This window comes from Serinus canaria, chromosome 4, assembly GCF_022539315.1.
Source record: "Serinus canaria isolate serCan28SL12 chromosome 4, serCan2020, whole genome shotgun sequence".
In the NCBI taxonomy this organism is placed as follows: Eukaryota; Metazoa; Chordata; class Aves; order Passeriformes; family Fringillidae; genus Serinus; species Serinus canaria.
The window spans coordinates 565,414-593,259 of NC_066317.1; the positions used below are offsets into that span (position 1 = coordinate 565,414).

At 43.5% G+C, this 27,846-nt stretch overlaps 1 protein-coding gene across 3 annotated transcripts; it reads left to right on the forward strand.

The window, feature by feature from the left end:
• The first annotated feature begins 1,593 nt into the window (after positions 1–1,593).
• On the forward strand, positions 1,594–27,337 carry MTHFD2L (methylenetetrahydrofolate dehydrogenase (NADP+ dependent) 2 like). 3 transcript variants are annotated; one of them, XM_050973366.1, is made up of 8 exons: positions 1,594–1,699; positions 4,921–5,129; positions 5,419–5,541; positions 9,924–10,076; positions 10,754–10,861; positions 14,239–14,331; positions 18,312–18,437; positions 25,699–27,337. In XM_050973366.1, exons 2-8 carry the CDS (start codon positions 5,108–5,110, stop codon positions 25,809–25,811), a joined length of 738 nt encoding a protein of 245 aa, XP_050829323.1. In that variant the 5' UTR covers positions 1,594–1,699; positions 4,921–5,107; the 3' UTR covers positions 25,812–27,337. The 3 variants fall into 3 exon arrangements, with proteins under 3 accessions (XP_050829323.1, XP_050829322.1, XP_009096768.1); XM_050973365.1 differs by lacking the exon at positions 1,594–1,699 and adding an exon at positions 2,483–2,660; XM_009098520.4 differs by lacking the exon at positions 1,594–1,699 and adding an exon at positions 2,483–2,660 and having other exon boundaries at positions 4,921–5,105.
• The last annotated feature ends 509 nt before the right edge of the window (positions 27,338–27,846 follow it).

Below are 27,846 nucleotides of genomic sequence, written 5' to 3' on the forward strand. Positions count from 1 at the left end.
GGTTCTGCTTTAAAAAGTAATAACAGTGAAAATAGCAGAGGAAAAGTAATGATTTTAGAAAGGAATAACAGTAAAAACAGGGATAAACATTTGTAATGCCATTCACGAATATTACTGGATCCTTTAGATCCAGTTTTCATGCACGTTTTCAAGTAGAAACAATCTGATTTATCTGAAATGGCAGTTTTCGTATTACAAAATAAGTGATAGATAATAATAACTATTCCTACTAGAAGTAGTAACAATTCTTTCTATATAGTGACAGTCTCCAAAATCTGTCAGATATTTGCAGAAGTGTGTGCTGCTTTGACTTTTCCACTTGTTTTTCATCATTAGGCAAGAGAACAGGGATTTTCAGCTTCTCTTAAACTGGATCTTAATTTGGTTTAACTTGTCTTTTGGGTTATTCTAAAAGAATGATTAAGAATTACAGACTAGTGTGTAGTCTAACCACACATTACAAATTTTGTGTGATAAGGGGATCTTCCTGTGGATCTTACCTTAAAGCTTATTCCATTAAAGGGGGAAAAAAGGAAAATCACAAATTAAAATTATTTTTTTCTGATAACAAATCGTCAAAACAAACCCAGCACTTTATGTTGCTTTTACTTGGGTATGCAGATGAAATTAGCGCTGCTACTGAAGTCAACAAAAGATGGCTTTATCAATTTAAACCAAATCCATCCCACACTGAAGTTCCCAGCAATCCCCATACCTGTTACTTCTGTCCTCTTGCCACTTGCCAAACCATTCTTCAGCTGACTTTGGTTCTGATAGATCCACTCACCAGATGATTTAAAGATTTGGGATAACACTCATCTATAGACAACTCCAGAAACTGACTTCACTCCGTGTCGGTCACATAACTAAAAAAAAACCCAGAAATTTTATGTCAGGTTACAATTTTCAAGGTGCTTTTCAAATTAAAAGTTCAGCAAACGTGTTGCATTGCCGATTTTATCTGTATAAGCCTCTCTAAGATCGTGGCATTTTCCTTATTGAAAGTGTGTTTTTCAAAAGCGTCTTGAAATCTGTATAATTTCCAAAGAGTTACGCTGGTATTGGTTGTTATTCCCTTCTATATCTTCACAATGTTACCATATCTTCGTGGGGAATTAGACACACTGTAGCATTAATGTGCCACAGCGGCAGAGCTCCCGACCCTTCGAACCTGATCGGTTTTTTTGTTTTTGTTTTTGGGGTTCTTTTGAACAGCACAAAGTTTGTGCCTGAAATTTGCAAGTCTCTACCTTTCCCTTGCTGAACTTTTGTGTCTTCTGAAAGCAGAACCAGAACCTTTGTGTCCCGTTCGGTTCCCCTCACCAAGCCCCGATCCAAAGCCCCTCGCCGTCCCCTCAGGCGTTTCCCGCCCTTTTGCCCGCCGCGCGCTTCCCGCCTGAGCGTGAGGGGGACGGGGAGGATGAGGAGGGTGAGGAGGAAGGAGCGAGGAGCAGAACCCCGGGGTGGGCACCGCGAAGCCGGCGGCGCTGCGAGGGGCGCTGCTGGCGCTGCGGGCGGGCCCGGGGCTCCGGGAGGAAGGCGAAGGAAGGTTGGCCAGCCCCTCAGCCGGGAGGAGCGGCGCGGAGCCTTAGGAGAAGAGCCCTGAGGTGTCCGGAGCCACGTCAGCCGGACCGCACAGGTGGAATCGGTGTCTCAACCAAGCGACGAGGGGAAGGGCCCGGACAAGCAGAAGGACCGGGTGAGATACTGAGGGACGGGCGGAGCTGAGGGGCGGGGGGACAATGGGGTGTTTTTATCTAGGGTATAATTTGATAAGAATAATATTTTAGAAAGGGCAAGCCATTAAAACGCAGCATGCGCACTGTCGGTGGAAGCACCTGAGTCGCATTGCTTTTGGAAACATTTAATTCGCCAAAAACCTTGCCAGGATCATAGCCGAACATGAAGCCTCACTGAGTTGACACATCTTTCCAAAGCTTTTCCCAGCTCTATAAAGGAATTTATTTCGCCGCTGTCAGTAGGCAGGCGAGGGTGCTGTAATTATTTTGGCATGCTTTTTAAAAGGTATTTCAGATCTTGGTTTATTTTCTCCTTCCACTGTGCACAGACCATTTTTTTCTATAAAATCTGCCATTGAACGTGACAGAAGTCACCAAAATGTAAGCTGCAAGCAGGTCCCTGAGACTTCCCCCTTAGAAAAGCCGGGGATGCGCGGAATAACTACGAGGGGCAGCGGTGATGCCTCTCCGTGGCGCTCTGTGTCTGCCCACCCCAAATTGCCACGGGAGCCGCAGCTCACCGGAGCCAAAGGCTGCAGCCAAGCCCGTGCTTGGGGCATCGTTTGCGCGGCTCCTGCTGTCCCTGTCACGCCGACAGGGGTGACCTGAGGCTCGGAGTCCCTGTCACGCCGACCGTGCTCCGGCATCCGCCCTGCCCTGCCTCAGCTCCGCCCGTCCCTGAGCTCCGCCCTCTCTGGCCGCGATCCCGGTGCCGGCCGTGGCCCCGCCTGCCGTCGCTTGGTTGCGGCGCCGCTTCCGTCGGTGGGGGCCGACCGAAATGGCGGCGGCCACAGCAGCCTTGTCCCTCTCCTCCGCAGCCTCCTCCTCGTCTGCCGCGCTGCTGCGCCCGGGCTGGGCGCCCCTGAGGCGGTGGCGAACCCTCGCTCGCAGCACCAGCAGCTTCCCTCGCAGCGCCGCCAGGTACCTTGCGCCGATCGGAGCTTTTTCCTCGTCATTCTCCTCCTCCCTCCTTCTCATCCTCCTCCTCATCCTCGTACCCCTCACGGCGCGGAGGGTCCAAGGGCGGGAAACGCCTGAGGGATCGGCGGGCTCGGGCCCCCTGCTATCGCCCTTCGGGGTGGATGCCCTCCGATCCCCGCTGAGTTCTACGGTTCTTCCCGGGCAAACGTGGAATAACCAGGGGGAGAGCGGGGGGCGAGCGGGCCGTGGCCCTGGCCTTGGTGATCCATCGGGGATTTAAGCGGTGCCCTTGGAATTGAAGAAACTCTCGCAATGTGACCTTCCTGCCCCCTCCCTGAGGGGAATCTGCGAGTTTGCTTGCTCCTGGTACCCTAAAGAGCCTGTCAGGGGATTTGTACAGAATTACTGTGTATATTCATTGTTTGTTGGCAAACAGGGCATGCTTGGTGCACTAGGGATCAGTGTCCTGACAATAATCACCCCTGTGTTTAATTTATTACACTGTCTGCAAAGGGATTGTGGTGTTGGTTTTGCGGCACTGCAGCTCTGAGCTCTTGCCTGGGTGTGCATGGGAGGGTCTCTCTGAGCTCCTGCTTATGAACCTTTTCATTTACATGTAATTGTGTTAAGACCTGGCTGAAAGCTGACTACAGAGATTCAGCACAAGTGCCAATGCTGAGAGCACTGTCTTTGTGATTTCAAGAATGAAGAGATGTGAGTGAGCTGGACAGCCATTGAAATAAGCATCTGACCCCTTGGATGTTCTGTGTATTGAGAATTGATTCTGCCAGTTTTGGGAGAAACAGCTGTATTTCTGGACCAGTGCATATCCTACTTCTGTGCTGTGTTGCTAGTAACTGTTTTTTCCAGTTCTGCAAAACGTCGATGTCGCTGCACCAATAATTTTCCAGAGGTTTTTAAGTGGTGTGGGACTTGTCCTGTGGTTATGCTGGATGTGATCTCAGGCTTTTAGAGTACAAATTGATCAAAAATAACAGTGCAGATCTTGCTTTGTGTCATGGCCTGCAAGTCACCGGGTCCATAAACAAGAATTTTCTGTGGTAAATCCATGCTGGGTTCAGAGTAAGAGCATCCCTGGGTGGGTGGGATAACAGTGGGACAGGATGGTGCAGTAAGACATCTTAAGTCTGTCATTTAACTTGGTCATGAAACCTGTCAGAAATCTATCATTAAACCTGTCATTGACCAACACCTGGTCAATGTTTTGATGTGCGTAAAATTTACAATAATAATTATTCATGACTTTGTTTCAATGTCTTGAATAGCCTGCTGCAGTGTAAGCTTTCTGTATAGGCAGTGATTTATTTGTTCATGCAGTTCTCATGTGACATATCCATCAAAGGACTTATTTAGGTTCTAAACCTAAGAAGCATCAACATATTTCAGTATTTGCTATTTTGATATTTCACAGAGGTGAGAAGTGCTATTTACTGACTCCCCATCAGCTAAGAAATAGGAGAAATGTATCATTGAGGCTTGGACAAAAAATAGTGTAAATAACGCTACGTCAAATCAATCTTTAGGGAAATTTGCAGAGGGAAGTGGGTAAATATCCTTAAACCAGTAAAACCTGTTGGCATAAGAACATGCTTATATTTTATTCCAAGCTGCAGGGGTTCATGTACGTTTACGTGGCTGGCTGTATGTGCTGGGAAGTGAGTTGTGGCTCTTCCAGTGAGCTCCTCTTCCAAGTGCACTGATGGCACATCCACGCTCTTCAGGTAAGAGAGTGGATGTAGGCACGCAGTTTGTGGCATTGGGAGTGGGGCTGCCGAGCCTCATCCCTGACTGGATACAGCTGTGAGCAGCAGGTGACCCTTGTTGAAGGTAACGAGCCACGGAGTGCCCGCGGGCACTGACCAATCACCACAGGGAGCAGAGGGTGCACAGGTGCCCTGTATGAACTGTGAGGGTATAAAAGGTTTAACAAGAAAGAGCAGACCTTTGCAGCTTTCTGAAGAGCTGTGGTGTTGCTCTGTGTGGGTGAATGCTTAAAGCCTTCTGAAGTGGTGTGGTGGTACTTTGTGTGTTGTGGCCGTCTCAGCTGCGACATGTGGGAAAGCACTTCTCTTCCCATGCAGATTTGTAGTGTGTTAATGTTTTTGCAGTAATATTTAAAACACCCCCATATAAATCCAAACATTTGGCAGTGTTCCAAATGGTAGATGCCACACTTGAAGGTGTCTTCCTCCTGCTGCAATTTTAGCCCTAAATATCATGTGTCTTTTTATCTTTATAGTGATGAAGCAACTGTTATCTCAGGGACGAAGCTGGCGCACCAGGTGTTGAAAGAAGTTCGAAGGGATGTGGAATTGTGGATATCTGCTGGGAACCAGAGGCCTCACCTTGCTGTCATATTGGTAGGAGACAATTCAGCCAGTCACATCTATGTCAGGAACAAGATAAAGGCAGCTGCAGCTGTGGGTATGTCATACAAGTGTTCCTTTGGTAAGCTTTAAGGAGAAAAAAAATAAACCAGAAGGAATCCCCTTAATGTCTCAATTAATTTTTGCACTGATTTCTTCCATGTTTTCTCTGATGGAACTAAGGAATTGCATAGATGTAGGAAGAAAGTAATTTTAATGTGATTTGAATGGGAGTTGTAAGTTTCATTTTGCATCTTAAAATATTGTTTGGAAATGGTTCTTAAGAATCAGGCAGATTTTTGGACTAAATGACTAAGCTGATCGCTGTGTAGCCTTGTTCTGATATGTCTTCTATCTTTTGTTTTTATCAGGCATTTCTAGTGAGATCATACTGAGGCCTAAAGACATTTCACAGGAAGAGCTCTTGGATATGACAGCAAAACTCAACAAGGATTCCAGAGTTAGTGGTTTATTAGTTCAGCTACCTCTCCCAGGTGTGTGACATCTTGGTCCCACTCCTCATATACAGTCCATATAAGAGGGAAGAGTTTAATAGTTCTGGGTTGCAAGTGTACCTTAGGGTCAAATGAAACTTTTGAAAGAGGACCTGCATAATGAAGGGTTAGCTGAGGTTTATTTTTGTTGAATATGCAGTTCATTTTAAAGAAAATAACAAATCCTGAGGGTAATTTCATATGTATAGCTTGCCTTTTTTAGTGATCTGTCACAGTGGTGTTTCAAGGCATTTCACATAATTTATCCAGCTTAATCGTCTTTATTTTTTGGGGGTTTTGCTCTGGTTTGCCTTGAATTCCATGCTTTCATCCTCTATGTCATGCAACATCATGATATGTAGCAGGTGCTGCTATAGTCTTTCTCATAGTGATTCCAGGTTTTGCCTTAAACATTAATCATTTATGTTTTCATTGCTGGCCCTAATGTTCCCAGTGGACATTGTGTGAAGGTCCTAAAAGCCTTGACTAAATTTTTAGGAGTTTTATTTACCTTCCCTTAATTTATAATAAAATCTCACTGAAATATCACCGGGGAGTAGCGGCCAAGTGGTATTTTTGCAGTGATAAAGCTTGCAGAGAAATAAAGAACTAAACTGAAAATATTTTTTATCTATAAAACCAGCCAAACTGAGAGTTATGGAGGGAAAAATGCTTTGGTTGTGTTTGTAATAAACAGCAGTGCTCATGATGAGGAGGGTTTGCACTAGGTGATACACGGAAGCTGCCCGAGTGTACTGAAATAAAATTGCCACAAGGTGGAAGTATAACACAAGTCTGGAGCCACGTCCTGGCATTCAAGGTAGGAGCTGATGGAATGTGGACAGTTTCCTTTGGAGGAACATCTCTCCCAATGACAGAGGTTTGCAGCAGCAGGTGATGTAACTATAATCAAGTTTAACTGCAGCCATGAGAACTGCAGAAGATGGAGCACCAGCAGCCCGGGGATGGGAATCATCCTGCCTGATGATTCCCATCAAGGAATGAAGCCTGTAGCAAAGGGAGCAGGCTCATACACTGGACTCCCAGTGTTCCCCAAAAATGGGAGGTCTTGCTGGTGAGGGTGGTCAGGGGAATGGTGAGGGTACCACCCATGGAAATGCTTTTATGAGGAGGATATCAGGTCACTAAAGGCTGCTTTCATCAGTGCACGGTTCAGAGCTTTCAGTCTCAAAATGTAGGCAGTTTGAACCTGGACAACATGAGGAAAGAAAAATAGCCTGATGATAATTCTAGCTGTGTCAGTTGAAATGTTTGATGCTTCTGCACTGAAGTGCTGCAATCCTTAAGTAAGGGTTATTCCTAAAATGGGTTGGAGATTGCTCCCAAGAAGTGACACACCTGTCACAATAACTTCATGAAGACTAATTAGCCTCCCTCCAACCTATCAGACAGGCATGGCTGCTGCTTGGGTTAGGAAAAGCTGTAGAGCAATTAATCCATAGCAGCACTTTGTCAATATTGCAGTGTCTATTTAGTAAAGTAAAATGTGCAATTTGTCATGAGCTGGAAGTATTCAGTGAGCGCTTTCCATGAGTTATAATGTAGTTCTCTAACAAGATAACTCAGATAACTGTTTTTTTTTCTTCAAGGGACTTAATAAATTAAAGGGCCAAAAGCTAAGCTAGCTCATTTTCCAAATTTTATTTGAATTGTTGGAAGAAGACCAAGCCCAGAAGTTGTGAAAACTCCATCAGTGGGGGCTCCTTATTCCAGAATTGAGCATGTTGGGTGGGCTTTGGGGCTTTTTGGCAGTAAACCACACAAAGTGTAGCTTTTGATCAACATTGGGTTAAAAAGGCAAGCAGAAATATCTCTGTTCTGTTGCACTGTTGTAAGCTGGGGCAACTTAACTTTGAGGATTGTAATCTTTGCCTCAGGAGAAGTTATTTTCTGTGCACTTTCTGAGTGCATTTCTTGTGATTTGTTTTCTAGAGCTTTTCCTTTGTGTTGGTTCGAATTGCCTGGGAGACGGACAGAAAATATTAATATATTTGAGGCAAAAAATGAAAATCCATGCAGTGTTTTTTCAAGTTCTTTTGTGCTACATTATTTTCGATAGTATTCCCTCTAGAAAACCAGTCTTTATTTTCCATGTGCCAGCCCCAGAGGCAGTTGTTGTGTTACTAGGAGTTTCTCTGTGGGCAAATGCTTGGCCAGTGGTGCCCAATGTAGTCTTGCAACTTCAGCCGAAAAAAGAGAGGAGTGCAGAGACTAACTTGGCCTGGTGAGTGGCTTGTAATGACAGCAAGGAATTTGGTATGGCTATCAGCTCATGTTTTATGAGACTGACAGTAAGGTAATTAAGGAATTATTTTGTTCATCTGGAAATTGAGAAGGCATGTGGGAGCTTCTTCTCTGGCTCACAGCTTACTTGTCCCCAGCTGTGCAGCTGCATTCCCTCCCAGTACTGTAAACCCTGGTCTGGAATTCTGCAAATCAGTTTTGAATGTTGAAAATATCCATGTAAAGCATGATGGTTTTTTTGTTGTTTCCTTTATCATAATTGTGTCCATTATCTGTCTGGTTTTGGGAAGCTAAAGACTGTGGAGGAGGTGTTTTTCAGAGCAGTGTTCTGCTCATCCCAGGCACAAGGCAAAGCATGGCTGCCAAGTTTGTGTTGGAAGAACAACTAACTTGCCTAAGGGTAAAAAGCTCTCTTTTGCAAAAGCCATTTAATAGGTTACTCCAAATTTCTTCCTTGGCTTTGTTTTCTTTTTTAATTCCCAGGTTTTGACCCTGAAAAAAGGGTTATGGTTGCTTTCAGTCTCTGTGAGGCAAGTTTCAGTTCTGAGAGACTTGTTCATCAGTGTGTTTAATATATTAATTTCTGCAGTCTTTTCTCATTAAGATTCAAAAGTAAACTTGTTCTCATCATAAAATGTAGAATTAAACTGTAAATCATAGCAGCCTGGTTTTACTCTAGGGGTTTTCTAATTGGAAATCTTTTAACAGGAGATAACCATGCTTTCAGTTTTACAGCATGCTTATCTTTTAATTATCTAGCTCCTTTTAATGGAAAACCACAGAAACCTACTACATTAAAACATCCTGTTTATATCTCTTAAATATTTTACTGGCAGCATCTGAATTTCCTTATTGATGCTTATTTTCCTTTATTTGGTTTTTTTAAGCCTCCTGTAGTGCTCTCTGACTCAGACACTGGGACATCTTACCACACAGTTGCACAATTGTGTTCAGGTTGTGGCTGGAATGGGTCCTGGAAGGGGGGCAAAGAGCAATTGGTATGAGATGGAAATGATAAAGCCCCAGCCTACTTGTCAGGGTTAGGGAAGGTACTTTAGTTCACTCTTAGTTGTGCTGGGGAGGAACAACCAAATTCCTAGGAGGTTCAGTAACAAACTGCTCCTTAACCCACAGAGGGTCAGTGGCTCTCTCCCCATCTACCCACTCTGGGGGTCAGCTTGGCTCTCTCCCAGACAAAACCTTTCAACAGGCCTGGCTTACTGCAGGCTGTGGGTCAGTCAGTGCCATTTTGGGGCTCTCAGCAGGCTGTGGGTCAGTAATTAAGCACAGTTTGCTTTTTGGGTTAGTATGGGATGTTTTGTGGAGCTGTTCCTCTGGGGAGTTATGTATTCCAGGTTTATGCTTAGGTTTGTAACTCTGCAGGGGGAGGTCTGGCAAACACATTTTTTTTTGGAATCAGTACTAATGTTTCTGCAGTATAAGCTTTAAGCAGTTTCAGAGCTGTCCTGTATCATTAGTGCATGTGAAAAATATTTAGTATGAGTACATATGAATACAAAATTATGTGCAGGCAATGCCATGTAAGCCATATTCAGTGTTTTAAGTTCACCAATATCAACCAGTTTGGTGTATTCTTGGTTTTCTAATGAGGCAGGATATGTTTTGGTCCTACTGATTTAACAGTTGACTAAAAAAAAGTGTTGTTGGAAAAGGAAAGGTAGACCTTCAAAGTTACTACAGCTTGAGATTTCCATGATTTTGTTTAAAAATTACCTCCTGTATCCTCTGTGGCCTTAGAAACCAGGGAAATACATATAACTGTTCCTCTGTGGTTTTGGGGTTTTTGAGCCACTTCATGTTTAAGAATTATAGGTTGCAGAAGTGACTTATTTAAATATTTCTTAGTTACCGTCCTCATTCTCAGCTGCTACTGGGCTCTCATATTTTGTCAGAATGTGTTGTATCAACACTGTGACAAATGTCTTAACCTAATCTTCAGTAAACTGTTTGAAAAGGTGAAACTGCCTTTAAGAGGAGTGTAGCTGGTTCAATCAAGAGCAGTAATGGATGACCCAGGCCAGGTCTGGGCTGTGAGATGATGCACTGATGGCCCCTGAGAAGGGAAGGGCTGTAGCTGAGGGCTGTGTGTCTCCTAGATCACATAGACGAGCGGACGGTGTGCAACGCCGTCGTCCCTGAGAAGGATGTGGATGGGTTCCATATCATGAACATCGGGCGGCTGTGTCTCGATCAGCCTTCCATCATCCCTGCCACCGCTGCTGCCGTCTGGGAGATCATAAAACGGACAGGTAAGGGACTCTCCTCTCCTGGAGCTCCTCTTATCCTGGGAGGTGAACAAGGGAAGAGCTCAGGTGTGGGCTAAGAGGGCAGGGTTCTCTAAGTGCTTTGGGCTGACTGAAGAACAAGCACTTAGAGCATTAATCTGAATTATTTAAGTGTAGACACAAGTATTTGGTGGAAAACTTCAGTAACTGGGTTTCACAGTTTTTTTCACAATTTTCTGTGCTGTTGTTCTATTTGTCAAATAGAAGATGGGGTGCGTGAGTTCTTGTAGAGAAGGGGGAAATCAAGAACAAAAAGTGGGAGCACTTAATTCAGTACTTCAGGAAGGGGATAAAAAAAAGCATGTGTTCAATAGTTGTAATTTTTTTATTTAGAATGTACATGTTCTTACTGGTAGACATAAGTGCTTCCCTTTGTGGCTGGAGCAGGGAAATTAAGCCTTTTTAGTATGGGTGATTCAGGTACCCTGAATGAGCTGTCAGTTTTCTTTCTCCGAGGTGAAAGCTGAAAGTTGTTTTGTAGATCCATCTCTCAAATTCAGCCTTGTGGATTTTCAAGTCATGTTGATGTCAGCAGTCCACAACCACAAATAATTGTGGTGTGTCATGGGGATTGAGAAGAAAGGTTTAGATATATCAAAGTACTGGAATTTAACTTGTTATTTCTTTTTTTTTCCTGCAAGGAATACAAACATTTGGGAAAAATGTTCTTGTAGCCGGAAGATCCAAAAATGTTGGAATGCCCATTTCAATGCTTTTACATACTGATGGAGAGCACGAAAGGCCTGGAGGTAAGTCCAGGAATGTTGTCACAATGTTTCCATTCGTGGAGTCCTGAAAATAAAGCTGGCTAGAGGACTCAGATTAAAGAGAAACTTTTGACACCTGTGAAGGCTTGCAGCCAGACCAAGAAAATAGATTTGCGAACACATTTCCTGCCTTATTCTCAGGAGAGCAGTTTCTGGACTTGACTTTTTCTGGTGTTAAGTCATCACCTCCTCCTCTATTTGAAACAGCTATGATTTCTACTCATCCCTGAGGGTAGTACTGGCAGTGAGGCTTTAAAGAGCTACAGAGGCTCTGGTGATGGTTTTACCATCTAGCTGTTTAAAAGCCTTACCCTGGTGCTTGTTCAGTATCGATTTTGTTGGTCATACATAGGTGAGCACACATGTATTTATACATGCACACACACACATTTATGTATGAATAAACAAGAAGGTGTGGCATGACCCTTGAGTTGTGCTGTGTCTGTGAGGTGTTGCTTATGAAAGTACCTGAACGACCAAGCAAGGAATTCTTCAGCGTGAGTACCACCATTACTTGTTGGCCTGGGGGGTGTTTCTGCAGTGCAGTTTATATCCCCCTGGAAATTGAGTGCTGTGGTGGAAATATTTTTAAGTAATTCTAATTAGAGAAGCCTACGTGTGCTGCTGTAATTGTGCTGTAGGAATTAAAACAAATATAATTTAGATAGAATGCTGCCCTTTTGCAACTTCATTTTGATGTTAGGAACTGCCGTGGTGGCGTGCACAAATGAGGTAAACATGGACATTTAAGCCCAGGCCTGTTTAATTGGACTGGAGTGAAATCTGTTATTATTGTACTAAAACACTAAAAGCTTTATACTAATCATAGAGTTGGTTTTTCCACTCAGCCTCTGTGGGAAAGTTGCTATGTGGAACTTCTCTGTGCCTGGATTGTAATTACCATTGGTGCATAGTTCTGGTCTCATCCTCATTCCCACGGAAATTAGTGGCATTTTTGCCATTTGCTGCAAATGTTGGGTGACATTTGTTATTGGCAGTGTAGCTGATGTTTGAAGTAGGCTTGGTGGAACACAAGGTCATGTTAGGAGCTACTTACACGTTTACCACCTGGAAATGAGGAGACCTAGTGACCTGTGATGCTTTCAGTAGATTGTTGCAAAACCCTCAGCAGCTGCATGGGCACTTTTTAGCTGTAACTAAATACTGTTTGTAGCTTCCAGCTTTTGAGTGGATTGGATCCGTGACTCAGTTTTTCTTGTATCCTGGGTTTCTAATTCCTGTTTGACTGTCTGGTAGTGCAGTTTGTTTTGGGGGGCCAGTCCATGAAATTTTTGTGGTGCTTCCTGGTCTTCTGCTGATGTTTTGGTTCCTGGCATGTCAGAAGACTTCCCTTGAAACCCTGCTTGCTGGCATTGCCAATGCTTCCAAGTATGTCTCATATGTGGTGTAGGGACAGAAGAATGGGCAGATAGGCCCTTGCTCCTCTGGAGCCTAGAGACACAAAGAGGTAACTCACTGAAGTTATCTTTGCCCAATCTGAGGAAATGGATTGGTTTTTCAGGTAGCAGACTGGAAAACTCTAATACTGAGTGTTGGCACACAGAATAAAGCAGCTGGCAATGAGAAAACAAAGGAACACGTAGTTCTCTGATAATGAGCTGGTGTTGTCTGTGTGCTGTGTACATGATGCAAGTACTTCTGTATTTGGTGTGATCTGGTGGAGTTTGCCTCCCTGACTCACAGATGGGGCTCTCCCTGAACATCTGCTTCAGCTTCTGCACTTGGGTTCAATTTCTGCTTCTGCTGTGAGCAGCAAGAGATTGGCCTGGGTGGCACATGGAAAGGAAGGGAGACCAGGCCATCGTTTCAGCTTTTTTTTGTTTTTTGAACTCAGCAGGATAGGGACCAGAGAAGACCTGCAGTGAGATGCTGAAAAAACTTTCTCAGGTTATCAGTCGTGAAAGAGTTTTTTCATCAACTGGGTTGGTTTGATAAATTTTTTTAAAACTGAGAAATCATGCAAGGGGTGGGTGTATATGGTATTACTCTTCCTTTTTTTGTTATGCATTTTGGTTGCTTTTCTTTCTAGGTGATGAACAAAAATTAAAAGTTGGGGACTGTCATAATTTGTGATGTTTCATATGTACCTACACTCATGTCCTGCAGGTGGCAATATCTGATCAGATGGAAAAGCTATGTGAACCCCTTCCAAAATAAATAATGTTCTGTGTAGGCAGGTCAAGAGATTATCTCTGTTTCATAAGCTAGGGAATTGGCTTTGGAGTATGATGTGGAATCTTAATTGTCAAATATATTCCTAATTGTTAAATACATTCCTCTTCTTTCAGCAGAAGTAGCAGTGTAAAAATAGTTGTTTATTTTCTGTTTGGGCGTGATCCCAAATAAATGGAAAACCTCCCCTTTCTGAGGTGTCTGTAAGCTTCTGAGCTGCTATTCTCAAGGTAGGGGTGTGCTTCCCCCCACCCTTTTTTTTTTCTCCTTTCCTTTTTGGTAGTGAAAGCAATTAATTTGTTTCAGGAGCTGACTACAGACATGTTCCTCACTAAAATCTTAGAAGCAAATGAGTGCCACTTTTGTCCTCAGAGATAACCTTGGAACTTTGGATTGTATCCATTGGTTTTTCTCAACCTTTATGCTGAGTAATGATTGTGGTTTTGGGCAAGACATACTTCTTTTGCTGAAAGCAGGTGTTGGAAGACTATGATTTTTAGCCTGTACTTTTTTGTTGTCATGATCTGCAAATGTTTGGATCTGCTTGTCTTTGGGGAGATGATGTGTACTGTAGAGCCTGAAGAAGAGGGAGAGAGCAGTGAAGCCAGGGAGCAGAAAGGTTGAAGATGAGATGCCTGAGAGAGTTAATAAGATGTATCTCCATCAAACAGCACAAGGGTTTTTCATGTCTTACCAGGAGAGTTCATTCCGCAGGAGCAGAAGGGTGTGTGCTTCTTGGGCTTCTGCTGGTGGTCTTGTATTGAAGCTTTTGTGTGTGGTCGACAGCTGAGTCTTGTGGCACCTTCTACACACCAGGCTTGATAAAACAGACACTGGATTCTGTGCTGGGTTTGCTTTGTGGAGTTCCACTGAATGTAATGAAGCTATGGAGGGTTTTCCCTTCCCATGGAAGGGAGTTGAGTCCACAGAATGTAAATTAATTCGTCCTGGAAGAATTGTTAATAGCAAATGTTTTTTCATATGTGTGAGCAGCAAGTGTTGTGACTGTTCTGCCTATGCTGATTTAAAAGTCACATCCCAAGACAAATCTGATCATCTGTTCTGTTGTTAATGTACCAAAGTAAGTAATTTGTGCCTGAAGGTAAATGCTGGGCTTTTTATAGCGTCTTATATCTGACAATAATGGTTTTTCCCTTCTGTTTCAGGTGATGCTACAGTGACCATTACTCACAGATACACCCCGAAAGAGCAGCTCAAGATCCATACACAGCTTGCTGACATAGTAATAGTTGCTGCAGGTAATACTGCTTGGTGTGAATGCTCTGATTGCAGCATTTCAAACCTAAAAAAAGGACTTTGCAGTCTGTGTCTGTGGCACTGGCTGTTTCACATTTCACTGAATAATCAGCGCTCGCTGAGGATATTGCAGTGGGTAGGATTTCTCACTGTAGGAAGGGCAAGTGATTTGGCTCTTTGTTCTTGCCTTTCACATTTGCAGACTCATAAACTGGTTCTCATCACATGTGACACCTTTCCCTTAGGGAGACTTCGGAGTGAACTCAAGATTGGGAACCAGTCCGTGCATAGTTTATACAGGTGTAATTATGTAAATTAAAACATTCTCTGTGCCATGGAAAAATCATGAGTCATGTAAATTTTGACAGGAGGGTTTCTTTACATCAGCTGGAGTCTTCATTCATAAGACCATGGTATCATTCTCCTGCTGTTAGAATTAAAGCTGACCTTGCCAAATTAACTGGAGGTTTGGGTACCCTATGTTAGTAATGGCTGGTGTTTTTTATCTTGTGCCATTATCTTGTCAAGAGAAAGGGGTCTGAAAGATCAGTGACTGTACTCTTAGAGCAATGTTAACTGAAATACTTGGAGTTTAACTCATCTATCCCAAGGAAACAAGCAGAACTCTGCTTCTAAGCAGCCTTTGTTATTTGTTTACAGGTAATACATATAGAAATACAAATTAATTTTTAAAAATCGAGTGACCCAACTTAGTATAACCTTGGTAAAATTCTGAGTCCCTTTGTGGCTCAGGGATATCATCCTGCTTTTGTACCTCTTTGTAGGACTACAAGAGGATTGTCTTTCCTCTGCTCTGCTTTCTTTCCCCCTCTTTCTCATCCCCAATACCCAAGATTTTGTTATGTATTTTCTAGATGAACAGGTACCTGTCTAAAGCTTGTCACTTCCTATTGAAGTGAGATGCCCTTTTCTTTAGGGTTTAACTTCACTGCCTCTTTACTAAGGCAGGCCAGGATCAAGAAACAACTTATTTGTCCCATATCTAATTGTTCAACTGTGGGCCTGATCAGAATTCACCACTGTGAATTAAGAACAGCAGTGGTATGCTAACTGGAAATAAACCAGTAACTTTGCATCCAAATTCACTGCTTCCAGTTTAATCTTTGCTTCTGATTTCTGTGTTGAACATGGTTTGTCATTGTTTGTGCTTGGAGTTAAATGGTCCAGTAACCATTTAGCCATGTTTACCTTTCCCATTATTTTCCTTGTATGATTTGTAACAGGAGCGTGATAAAACACTCATTACACAACTTGAGATATACTTGGAATGATGAAAAAACCCAGGGCTAGGTTGTGCAAACAGCGCACAGCCCTGCCCCTGTGTATTGCTCTGGGGAAAGTTGTGTTTTAGAAAGGTGGAATCACTCCAAGCTTCCACTTGTTACATGAGAACTGTGCCCATTTTACCTCTGGGATCACACACTCCCCGGAAATGGGTGATCTGTTCAGTGAGTATTATCTTTCTTGCACCTTGTACCTTGCCAGGTTGGAACAGCTGCTTTTACAGCTCCTTTTTTTAGGCCACTGCACAGGATGTACAAATGGAAAAGAGCTGTTTTTGCGTGTGCCTGCATGGAAGACCAAGGTTCCTTTTCCTGTGTGCTACTTTTACTAGAGCCATCTGCATCCTGGCTCCTGATTGGTGACTTGTTGCAGTGAGTCCCTTCTAATCTGGGGCTCCACCTCTGAGTGCTTTCCTGTTCGCTTGCATTCATAGTTTTGGTAACACTTCAAATCAGGTGCTTCTTTTCTCTATTACTCCTGAATGTGAGAAGGATTGGCTCTGTGCGCTGTCTCTCATTTGCCCCCAGGCTTAGGGCACCAATTTTCCTGATTATTTGGATTGCAACTATCGATGCAGTTTATTCCCTCCTTCTTGTTCCTACTTGACTCCTTGTATCTTACGTTCCAACAGTGCTGCTCTTGTCCAGCCTACCCCTCCCTGAAATCTCTTTCAATACCACCCAGCTTTTGGGTTTCTATCTAAAGCATTGTGTTTGCTGTTAAGCACACCTGACACTTTGTATGTCACTGAAGGGGTTACCCATCTTGGCCTGCAATCCCTGCCTGTACAGGCTTCCCATGCAGTCTGGTTTTTTTGCCATCAGTCCAGCCCCATGGCAGTAAGTGCAGCTTTACCCAGCGGTGCTCCTAGAGCCACCTCAGGACAGGCAGGGCTGTGATGGAAGCAGCAGCACTCTTGAATCAGTCAGCTTTCTGCTCCTGCTGTCTGGGAATTCCAGTCTGCTGAGAGAAACACGGCTCATCTGCCTGCTACCTTTGGAGAGGGGATAAAAAGGAAAAGTAGTGACTGTGACAAATGCCAGATGAACTTCTGCTTGGACTGCTTGCTCTGTCCCTCAGGACATAATCTGTGGCCTTCTTGTGTAGGACGTGCTGGTTGGTCAGAACCTTTATTCTGGTTGGCTTCCTTGGAAATTCACAATTCTTGCACCTAAACTCAGATTAGGTAGGGCCTTGTTTTTCCTTTGTTTGAAATGTCGCTCATTGTTTTCTGAAAAAATTGCCAATGAAAGGTTTTTCCATTTTCTTCAGTCAGTGCATTTTAGGAAAACCTCCCCTAATGTTTATCCCTTCCTACTTGGTATGTAAAGTAGGCTTAAATAGCTAGATATGCTCATTTGGTTTGGGGGTTAGTTCATTTGTTGCTATTAGGTATTTGGCTTACTATCAAACCATTTTACAAAGCGTGTAACTGTGCAGCTTCCATTAATATGCTTCCAGCCCTATCACACACAGATCATTTACCCCCATAAGGCTGAGGCATTATCCAATTACCAGCCAGGTTGCCATGGATTACATCAGAGGGGGAATGAAGGAGATGCAGCCAGATGTTATCATTCAGGCTAGGAAGGAGTTGGAGATCTTGGCTTGCTCAACATGAGAAGCAGAGTTTCAAGCGGGTGTCTTATGGGGGAGTGAGAAATGGAGAGCAAGGAGTGTCCTGGTAGTGTCTGTATCCAAATGACTCTGTGTCAGTGCTCCAGCACTGCACATCGAGCCAGAGCCTTGTACACCAGTGCTTCCCTCCAAAAAACTGCAGTTTCAGCCCGTATGGATTGGGTTTCTTTTCCTTTTTGCCTTCTCCCCACCTGAGAGAAAGATGCTTTGGTGGGGAGAGGGGACTTCAGACTCCCTTTTTGGAGGTACTCTAACATTGCTCTCAGAACAAAAAGGTAATGGAGTTGCTTAAGAAGCAAGGTGAGTTGTAATATTTAGTTTCGAAATTCCCACTACTGAAAGCTGGTGGTTGCATGGTAGGGAAGAAATTCCTGACAGGAGTCATAGGGCCATGGATATGTTTTATTAGCTGGACTTTGAAATGACCTTTTAGGTTTGCTGGGTCCTGACTGAAGCACATATTCATGATGAGTATCAAGAAGCTTCACATTTAAATGTGCTGGAGAAATAAGGGACATGTGAAAAAGCTGTGGTGGCTTTTTGTGCCCGTTTGAGCTGGAATTTCTTAATAGCAAAAAACTCCTACTCCAGGACACCACAGAGATGAAGCCCATAAGATGTGCAATGCCCAGGCTGGGCCTCCCAGGTCAAGTGCAGAGGTCTCCCAAATTGCTCTAAAGAGCAAGACATGGTGTGTTGTCCTTGTGGAAGATCAGTGTTGTCATCTGGGATTACTGTAGCAGTTCAAATTGCTTACTGGCTGAGTGTGTTTGTTGACCCAAAACCAATCCCATGGCACAAATTCTGGTGGGATGTTGTTGGTGGGGTTTTTTTTTCCCCTCTTTTCTCAAGTAGTAGTAACAAACTGTGTGCCATTGAGGAATGGTTGAATTCAGTGTGGGGTGTATCAGGAAATATCCAACGCTGTAGAATTGTATTTTGTGCATGCAGAGCTGTGCATGCACGCCCCTTGATATCACTCAAAAGTGATAACCTCAGATTACCTGGCCAGGGTAATGAAATGTGTTTATGGTTCCAGGTATCCCAAAGTTGATTACAGCCGATATGGTCAAAGAAGGTGCAGCTGTGATTGATGTAGGCATCAACCATATCCACGATCCTCTTACAGGAAAAACCAAATTAGTTGGGGATGTGGACTTTGAAGGTCAGTGAAACGCTCTTCATATAAATCTGTTCTATAAATATATTGAAGTTCATAGGATTCACTCATCATAGATTTTTGGACTAGGCAGTGTCTCAAATGAGACCATGTTTTCAGGAATGTTTTCTGACTTATTTACTTAAATAAGAACATGGGTATGTGCTATTAAAAATGGTTTGTTAATTAGGAGATAAAGTGCTATGCTACTTTTAATTACAGTACCAGCAACCCCTAAGAGATACAGATGAGCTCTTCTGGCAGTGGTGTGGAGGGTGCTTGTGTCCAGTTCCTTTCATTTTTTATGTTTGTGACATGTTTGAAAAGCCATCAATGAAAACAATTTCTGCCTTTTCTCAAGCATAGGGTCTTCTGCTGTTCATAGCAACTCTTATTAAACCACAGCTTCTCAAAGCCTCCTTTTGCACTCTTCCTCTACACTTGTCTGTGAAAATGTTAACTTGGCTGTAGAAATACCCTTTATGCTAAGTTTAATGAGGGTTCATCTAAAAGTGTTTAACATCTTGGTCCTGGCAAGCATAGCAGATAAAAATTTTTGTTACATATTGATCTTTTTATGTTTAATTTGTTGCAGAGCAAGTTCACAATGTAAGTGCTCTGGAGGAGCTCCAGACAGGAATAGCAGGATTGTTGCACCTATTGGCAGTGTTGAGTGTGGGAAGCTTAGACAGCATTTACCCACATTATTAATGGTTCTCAACAGTTCCTTGTTTTGATAAGTATGAAAATCACCCACAGGTTTTTTTTCAGTTATTAACATCTTGGCTGGCATAATGTTTCAAAGCTTAATTATATTCAGAATGGTTTGAGCCAGCTGTGTGTATTTCTAATTACATCACTCCCTTAGTTCCCTGCTGCTTTTATTCATCATGCCTGTTACCTGTCTGTTAAAGTCTGTGAAATTAGCTGCATGAGTGTAGCTGAGCGACTGTCTTGGAATGTGTTTGGAAATGTGTAACTGGATGTGTGAAACAGAGCTCCAGGAAAACAAATCTTTTCGAGGACAGCTTGAAATTTTTTTTTTCTTTTTCTGCCTGGATTTGTGGAATCACAAATAAAGGGCTCCATTTTCTGTTTTCCGAGCTGAACTAAAGTACAGAGAATTTCCAGGTGTTTGGTTAGCTTTAGCAGGTAGGGGAGTACAGAAGCTGTAACTTTGAGAAAGGTGAACCTGCATCCTTCTTGTTTGTTTCTCCTCAAACACGGGACCTTGTGTCTGCAATAAAGGTGTAGATTCAGTGGCAAGGAGTGATTCAGAGTTTCAGCAATGCGCTGTATCTGTCTCATCATGTCTGCTGTGGGTTGTTCTCAAGATTTCACCTGGGGGGAGGGAAGATCCAAAAAAGAGGGAGGAACTTCAGCTTGGATTATGCCACTGGAGTTACAAGTAGCATTTCTCTGTGCATTGCCAAAGGGAAGTTGTTGTTGGTTCATTGGTATCGGTGAAAGTTTCACTAAATCTTTAACAACAACAAAAAACATCCCAGTGTATACAGTTCTGAAGACTAGCAAGTAAACCACCCTTGGCAAGTACTTGATCTGGCAGTTAGGAAGTGGAACAAGCCAGCATGTTTGTGTAGCAAATAACTTTATCCTTTTCCCCTCTTTGATCACTTGGCTGAATCTGTATTTAAGCCTGAATGAAAATGGTTTTTGCAGATTGAGGCCAGGCACATAAATGGCTGGCTTGACATGTGGCACCTGTGTAGCATCACACAGCCCATCAGTATCTTTTGTCTCTTCATCCTCTTCTTTAGGAGAAAAGCTCAGCTGTGGAGAGAGAGGGGCTTAAGTGGGCAGGCAGAGTTCAAATTTCATTTACAAAAATAGAAATAGATGGAAATGTCTTCCTTCACTATGTCATCTGGCTGAAACATTGCTGTAGTGGAAATTTATTTTATTAGGTGGATGGAAAGTGTTTTGATTCAGTTGCTTATCTTGCTCTACTTGGATCCCATCCTCTAATCTCTGCAAGCTAAGTGACGGAGTAGAGGTTATTTGTATCTCTTTAACAACAAAAGGATGCATTTCAACTCTTCTGATTTGTGTCTTTCATTGTTAAATTCAGCATACAAATTTGTGAAAATAACAGAATGCCTTTAGTGAACAGTATTTGTGATTTCCCATTTCTCCACATGACCTCTTTATTTTGACGCTCCAAACTGCATCCACATCAGAAACCAGTAATGGCTTGGTCTGGAGTAGTTGACTGTGCAGTTCCAAGGTATCTAAAAGAGCAAGACAGGAGAACTCTGTGCATGTGGAGATCAGCTGCCCAGCACTGAGATACCCAGCCTGATACTGCAGGGATATATTGAACTGTTTGTGCAGCTCTCCATGTAAAACCACTGCAGCATGTGGAGAGTCCCTGTTCATGTTATGACTTCTGTGCTCTCAGGAGTGGCTGTCCTGCCTTCTGGAAGCCTCACACGGAAGAGTGAAGTGCCAGGAAGGAGGAGAAGCAGTGGCATCCCTGTGTGATCCCTGGTGCCATTTCAGCTGTTTTCGGGCAGCAGAAAGGGAGACAGAAAGGGAGATGTGTTTCTCTGAGCCGTGTAGTGCACGTGTGGGTGCACTTGGCCCTGTTTTATACGCTTTTGTTGCCACAACTATAATGCCAAGGGAGGAGGAGGGCTATGAGGACCAGGTACATTTAGCTGAAACAGCTCTTTTGGGTGGAGCATCATTTCCAGGAGTAACTGGTAGAGCAGGGTAATAAGGCTCCACAGTAGTAGCTCACCTTTGCAAGTGGAACTGGAAATACCAATGAAAGCAAGGTTGCTTGTATTTCTTTACGATTCCTTCCAGATTTTTGACAAACAGCAGTGCTGATTGTTGAGTTTTCATTAGATGCCTATGTAGAAAAGAAATCCTTTTTGTGAGATATTTGTTAGTTGACATAGTTGTGATCTGAGTGGCTTCACACATGAGAAGTGTTCTTTGACTGGACAGTGTGAAAGAGATTGTGGAGAATTGGTGCCACCATGGGCAGGGAGGAATTCCCAGCGCTGAAGAGCAGAAGATAGCCCCAACAACTGATTGTGGTCCAAGGTGATGGGCCTATATTATGCTTTTTCTCTGAATGCGATTGCCCACCACGATCTTCAAATCTAATTAATTAGTGGAAGTGGTGATCCTTCAGCTGTGCCTGGGCAGCAGTGTGCAGGAAGCCTGGCCTCTGTGACAGCTGCTGCATCTGATGGTGTTTGCTGCCTCTCTACGTTCATTGGGATACCTGCCTGGCTATAGGCTGCTCCTCTCTCCTTGAGTCCTTTCCAAATTAACTCCCTGTGCAGCTTTCCCAAACAGTGGTCACAAAAACAGAATGTGGATGTTCCAGGTGCTTTTGCTACAGCTCTGGTGAATTCCTTGGTCAGTTTATTTCAAAGAGCTGGCATTTATTTTGCCATGAAGAAGAGCCCAGTCCATGTGATCACGTTGCCATATTGCTGCCCTGCAGACTTTATTGCCTGTCCATTGCCTGTTGTGTTCCATGACTGCAAGGAATGAATCAGAAGGTTGGTGTTAGGCTGTGACAGAAGCCAGAAGACTGCTGCCTAACTGGGGTCAGTGAGCTGCTGCATGGCCAGTCAAGATTGTCCTACACAGAAGAGGGTGTTGTTCAGGGGTGTTACTGATACACACACTGTTAGAATTACAGTACTGCACCAGAATTCCTTTATATTGCAGTTGAAATAGCTGCAGTATGAGAAACGAGGATGAGAAGAAGGAGGAACTCTGAGAAATTGGGTAGATGCTTGCTGTTTGGTATCCCACAGTGCAAAGTGAGAAGAATCCCTGAGTGTGTGGGGCAGAACATGGGATATCTGGTGTGGCTGCTGAGCACATGATTCCACACTTGGGTAGGGATGCAGGAATCTGGTGTATCTTTACAGGGACTCGTAAAGCCGTGTGGAAACAGTGCTTAGGCAGGAATTACTCTGCATCACTTAATGCAGATGCACAAGACCCAGAACTGCCTTCAGGTTGAGACTTGCCATTGGTTTGTGTGATTAACCCTATTAGGTGTGTGATGTCCTCAGCTTTAAAGGAACCTAGGAATGAAGGGCTGTCTCCAAAGCAGTGGATCCTGTTTTTCAAGGAAACAATCTACGTTTCATTTCTTCTGAAGAATCAAAGGAAGATTTCAAGGTTCTACAGAAGCTGCAAAATAGCAGCTCCTCCCCCATAGGCATCTAATTTGCATTTTCCAGATTGTCAGGGGAAGGTCTGAGAGACCAGCATCCATCTGGAGAAAGCAGGAGTAGAGCTGTGGACTAAGTTACTTCATTCCTGAGAAGCAGAAGCAGGACCTGATGGAACTGGCAGCACAGCACCTCACCTGCCTACATGAGATCAGTCACACATTGACATGGTGTCTGAGAACTGTGCTTTGGCCTATTTCACTTGACCAGGAAAGTCTACTGACGTTTTTGAGGCCTAGCTATCTTCCCCCTTTGGTCACTGGCATTCATCTTGGAAAATTGCACTCACCATATCTGTGTTTACTCTTACCAATGGGAACTTATCAGATGGTGATTTCCCCAGCACAGACGCCTGTTGTGTGCTCAAAAATCTGGATCAGCTTTTGTGCATAAGCTATCTGGGTGGTTTTATGTTAACTGACAAGAAATTTGGCTTCTACCATGCCTACCCACAGGTATTTCCATAATGGTAGGATATGGGCAGAGGAATTCCCCAACAACTTGGGAAAACAGTGCACTGTGTGTTTCCTGCTGGGTAGGGCTACTAACACCACAGGCAATGCATGCTGTACCTGACAGGCACTCGAAGGCTTTCTTGAGGAAATCTATGGAAAGGCACAGTCTGGCTGTAGGCTGACCTCCTTGTAGGTAAGGTGGGAGTAGTTTGAATAACACCACACAAAAGGAGGTAGGTAACATTGCCATGGAAACAAACATATTTCAGTTTCAAGTGCCTACAGTGTTTTCTGTGTGAATGGCCGTGTTTTCTTCAAATGTGGGTACATTTCAATAATTATGACATTAATCTGAATTTATAGTAACTCTATTAACTCTAGGCACCATTTTGAAGTGGTAGGTACTTCAAAATAGCATGACTATTAAAAAGGTTAATTCTTTGTGTTTCAGAATATTGAGAAACAACTGTCGTATGACATCGTAATAATTTGTTCAATTTTACATCTGAAGAAAAACCGCATAGTACCCTGATTTCCTTTCCATGTATTTTAGCAGTATATCTGGTGGTGCCAGTCATCAGGATAATTAAAACCCTCCTGGTTGTATTTACCAGCACTCCTCAATGAGGGTTGATCTTCTTTAGTTGGGTGAGGTATTTGCTGTTAACTTGGCAATGCTCTTGTGAGTTCCCTGCCATGGGGGAGGTTCAGACAGCATTTTATGGATTTAATTTATGTCTGGCTCCTCAAATCTAGTGAATCTCATTTCCCAAAACCCCCAATGTCCAATTTTTCAAATTCTTTTGTAATATTTCTTTTTTTGAGATCTTACTCCTGTCAGGTAAGCACCACGTAGATTCCAGAGATTCAAGTAAAATACACTCAAAGCAGTAGCAAGTGATCTTGTTTGTTCCAAAGCCAGATGCCTACTTTTCAGTCTCCTAATCTCTTCTCATAGCCAGGCAGAGTCTGCTCTGTAGGGACTTCAGTGGAATTGCATGTGTTTGTGTCACTTGTGCTTGCTCTGTTGTCTCCTCCGTGTATGCCTTTGAAAAAGCAAAGCTTCTGTAAGTGGGGAATGATTTACCAAGAAGTTATTACTAAGCAAGCCAAAAAAAGTTCCAAACTAACAAACAGAAAAACCCCTCATGGAGGTGCCCTAAAAAAACCCTGACTCTCAGTATTAACGAGGTGAGTCCCTACAAAGTTGTGCAGAATTCCTTTGCAGACAGTCTGTAATTCTGATCAATGGCATTTTGCGCAGTAGGTAAGAAGATCAAGCCAGGATTTATTGCTGTGTTATATAATTTCCTCATACAAACACATTAATTTAAATGCACTCAAGGTGTACACTGAATTTGAATAGTCTAACATGGCTAAGGTTGGAGCTAATTCATCAATAAGATGTTCCTTTGTGGTACTTTGGGAGGACCTGCCCCTTTGCATCCTGGTTTAATCTAGGCACCCTAGTGAAACCTATCTAAAAAAGTAGTATTTTGTGGAGGAACTGAGTGTTTATGGCTGAAATTGCAGTGGGAATTTTGCAAGTAGAATTTTTTTTTTTCTTGAAGACAACTCTTTTCTTTGTTGCTTCTAGTGTGAAGCAGAAAAAGAAATGAAACAGAATCATACTTTGTCCCTCTCCAGTTTTAAATTTCTTTCTATGGTCTCAGTGTCTTTATAGCTTGTGTTGTAGAACAGATTATGGGACAGAGGGAAGGGGGCTGTGGCTGAGCCTCATCCCTAATGGGGTGCAGCTGTGTAAAACAGGTGAACATCGTTAAAGGAAAATGAGCGCAGAATGCTGAGGTACTCTGACCAATCACAGAAGAGTACAAGGCCCCACAGGTGTCATGCATGTGAGAAGCTGGGTAAGAAAGGTTGTAGTGGGGAACCAAAAAGTGCGGATGCTTGAAACCATTCCTGGTGTCAGTTGTGTGTCCTCTGTCACGTGGGGGATAGAGGCTGACCGGGTGACTTGGCTGCTGGTGCTGTGCTGTCGATGGCAGTAGTTCCAGCAACCTCCTGCTCTGTGTGTTGCTCCTCAGGAACACAGAGCTCGGGGGGTCACCTCCTTACCTACTGAGTGGCATCCCAGCTTCCATAGCTCTCCTGGATATTGCAGGTGCGGTGTCCCAGCTGACAGATGGGGGTGATGTACATCCATGCTGCTCTCCTGGGCTTGTCCTGACCTCATGTCACACAGATGTTCCTGGGACAGCTGGTCAGCCGGGTCACATGTGTGACAATTTCCCCTTACCAAAAGAATTCCTTGGGATTAGCCTTCCATCTGTTGGAGGGCAGGCTGCATTAGTGCCTGTGCTGCCGTGGGGAAAGGGCAAGGTGCTGCAGGTAGATCAGCTGGAACAGGTTGTGCAGCCTTGGCCCAGAACTAGCCCTGGGTGATGCATTCAGATTAGGAGAAGTACCTCGCAGCCCTGGTGCTGGCCACATTCCATCCCTGCCCTTGTTGCTCTAAAGCTTCTGCCTTGGCTGGTCCCTTCCCTGTCACAGCCCTTGATGCATATGTGGGGAAAAAAGGTTTGGAAGCATTCTTAGTCAACGCTTTTTTCTCTTTTCTCTTAGAAGTGAAGAAGAAGGCTGCCTTTATCACTCCGGTGCCGGGAGGGGTAGGACCTATGACTGTTGCAATGCTTCTGAAGAACACACTCCTGGTCGCTAAAAAGCTCATTTACTAGAGCAAATGGGTTACCTTGGAAGAAGAATCTGAGTTGTTCTATTTATTGATACACAAAACACTTATTTTTTACTATAAATATATTTATTTCTACCTTGTATTTATTTTTTCATGTCAGGTATGTTAAATCTGATGGTTTATAAAATGTTCAGATGCTTTGTCTTACCTCCTACTGACTTATTGTGATAAAAATCGACTTAGAGAATGCAGCCTACACAGGTATGTTGGTGGTGGTGGCCAATTATGTGTTTGAGACTGAAGAATGAAGCATGAATTACAACTTGACCTATGTATTGGGGCAGTTGTCAAGGTCTTGTAAACACCTGGGACCTGTTCAAACAACATAAAAACTAAGACATGCTAGCTTTCTTTCAAATACATGGTTTGGGTTCTGAGGTCACTAAGCACTCTGGATGTAGTTCTGGGTTTTCAAATATTTTTTTGAACAATTAGAGCCAGCAGTGGCCAGGCAGTAATGCTGACATGAATGCAAATGTTCAGTAAATGTTTTGAAACAGTCAAATAAGCTTGAACGCTGGTGAAATTCTGACTTGAAGCATCTGCAAGAGGTAAGCATGAATAAGTAGCTAGAATTGAGATTGCAGTTAATTTTTTTCCATGTCTGGGCAAATCGCTTTGGTGCTTAATAATGCCATTTCACAAAAACCTCCCAAACCTGACCAGCTGATTGGGCTGAATTTTGTTGAAATTGAATGGAATGGAATGAAATTGATTGGAATTGAGTGGAACGTAGTTAAAACTACTCTACACGTACCAAATATATAGTGCGGCAGGAGATCAAGAGGAGGAGAAAACCAAAGCTTTATCCCTCATGAAATATTTGTGTTGAACTTTAAGCCATTTAATTATTCTCTTATTTTTCAAAACCACATAAAGAGGGCTTTTTTTAGTCAACGTTGTAAGCCTTGGCTTCAATGGCCACAGTATTTTGCTGGCTAGAGAAGAGCATATGGGATGAGCGTGCCTATATTCCCAAAGTTGTTTCCTGGAGAGATCTATAGCAGCCACTGCTGAGATGCCAGTTCAGCTGAGTGTGTGCACAGGTGACATTCCCACTGAAGGCAGTGGTAGACAGTTTGACTGCTACGTGTTTTTATCTGAGTCAGGATTGCTGATTTATTTTCATCATGAGCCATAGGTGTTTGCTACTGGGCTATACTTAACTTGGAAGGAGAAGGAAAAAGACTGTTGTTAAGTTCTCTTGCTGTTAAAGGGAAAGATGCCCTTACTGTGATCAAGAAGTCAAGGTGGAGCATCATTTCCGTGCTGACTGTTCTTGTGATGGATTTTGTGTTTGCTTTAGCACGGTGTTTGCAGAAGTTTGACAGGATTATTACTAAATATACGGTGCCAATGATGCAGACACTTGCTTGTCTTTTTAAATGCAGGTGGTAATATAAATTTATGTGGTAATGTAAGTGTTACGAGGATGAAGGTACCTATGGAGACTGTACTTGGACTCATCAACCCATGACTGAAAGATGGAATAAAACTTGTTCGCTCTTACCTTGGTCTTGCTGGAGGGTGTTGATGTGGTTTGGGGCATGGTTGTGCTCTTCCTTTGTTTATTGTGTGTTGCACAGTCATTGCTGTGTCCATCTGTTTGCACTGCTGTTTGTTTTCTCTGGTTTAACTCTGATCATCTCTGTGATTTTTGGCAGAGTAACCACGTGAGGCAGTGTGCTTGTGTTTCTTGAGCAAGCCTGCCTGTGTCATGCCCTCCAAGCAGCTCATTGTGCGTGGCAAGCCCTTTCCCTTTATCCTGCCGTGGCTGGGTTAGCATTACAGCCCAGCCTGTGAGGCGCGGGCTTGGCTCCGCCACATGCTGTCTGCAGAGTTGCTGGAGGCATCCATGAGAGTGCTCTCTGCTGGGAGAAGGAACATCCAGAGGCAAGGGCCCATGAGACAACGCAGAAAGCACACTGGTGTGCCCGACCTGGTCAAGGTTTGTCCAAGGACAAATGCCCTACGGCAGACCGAGCACGGCCTTGCCCACTGCAGCCTTGTCCCGGGCC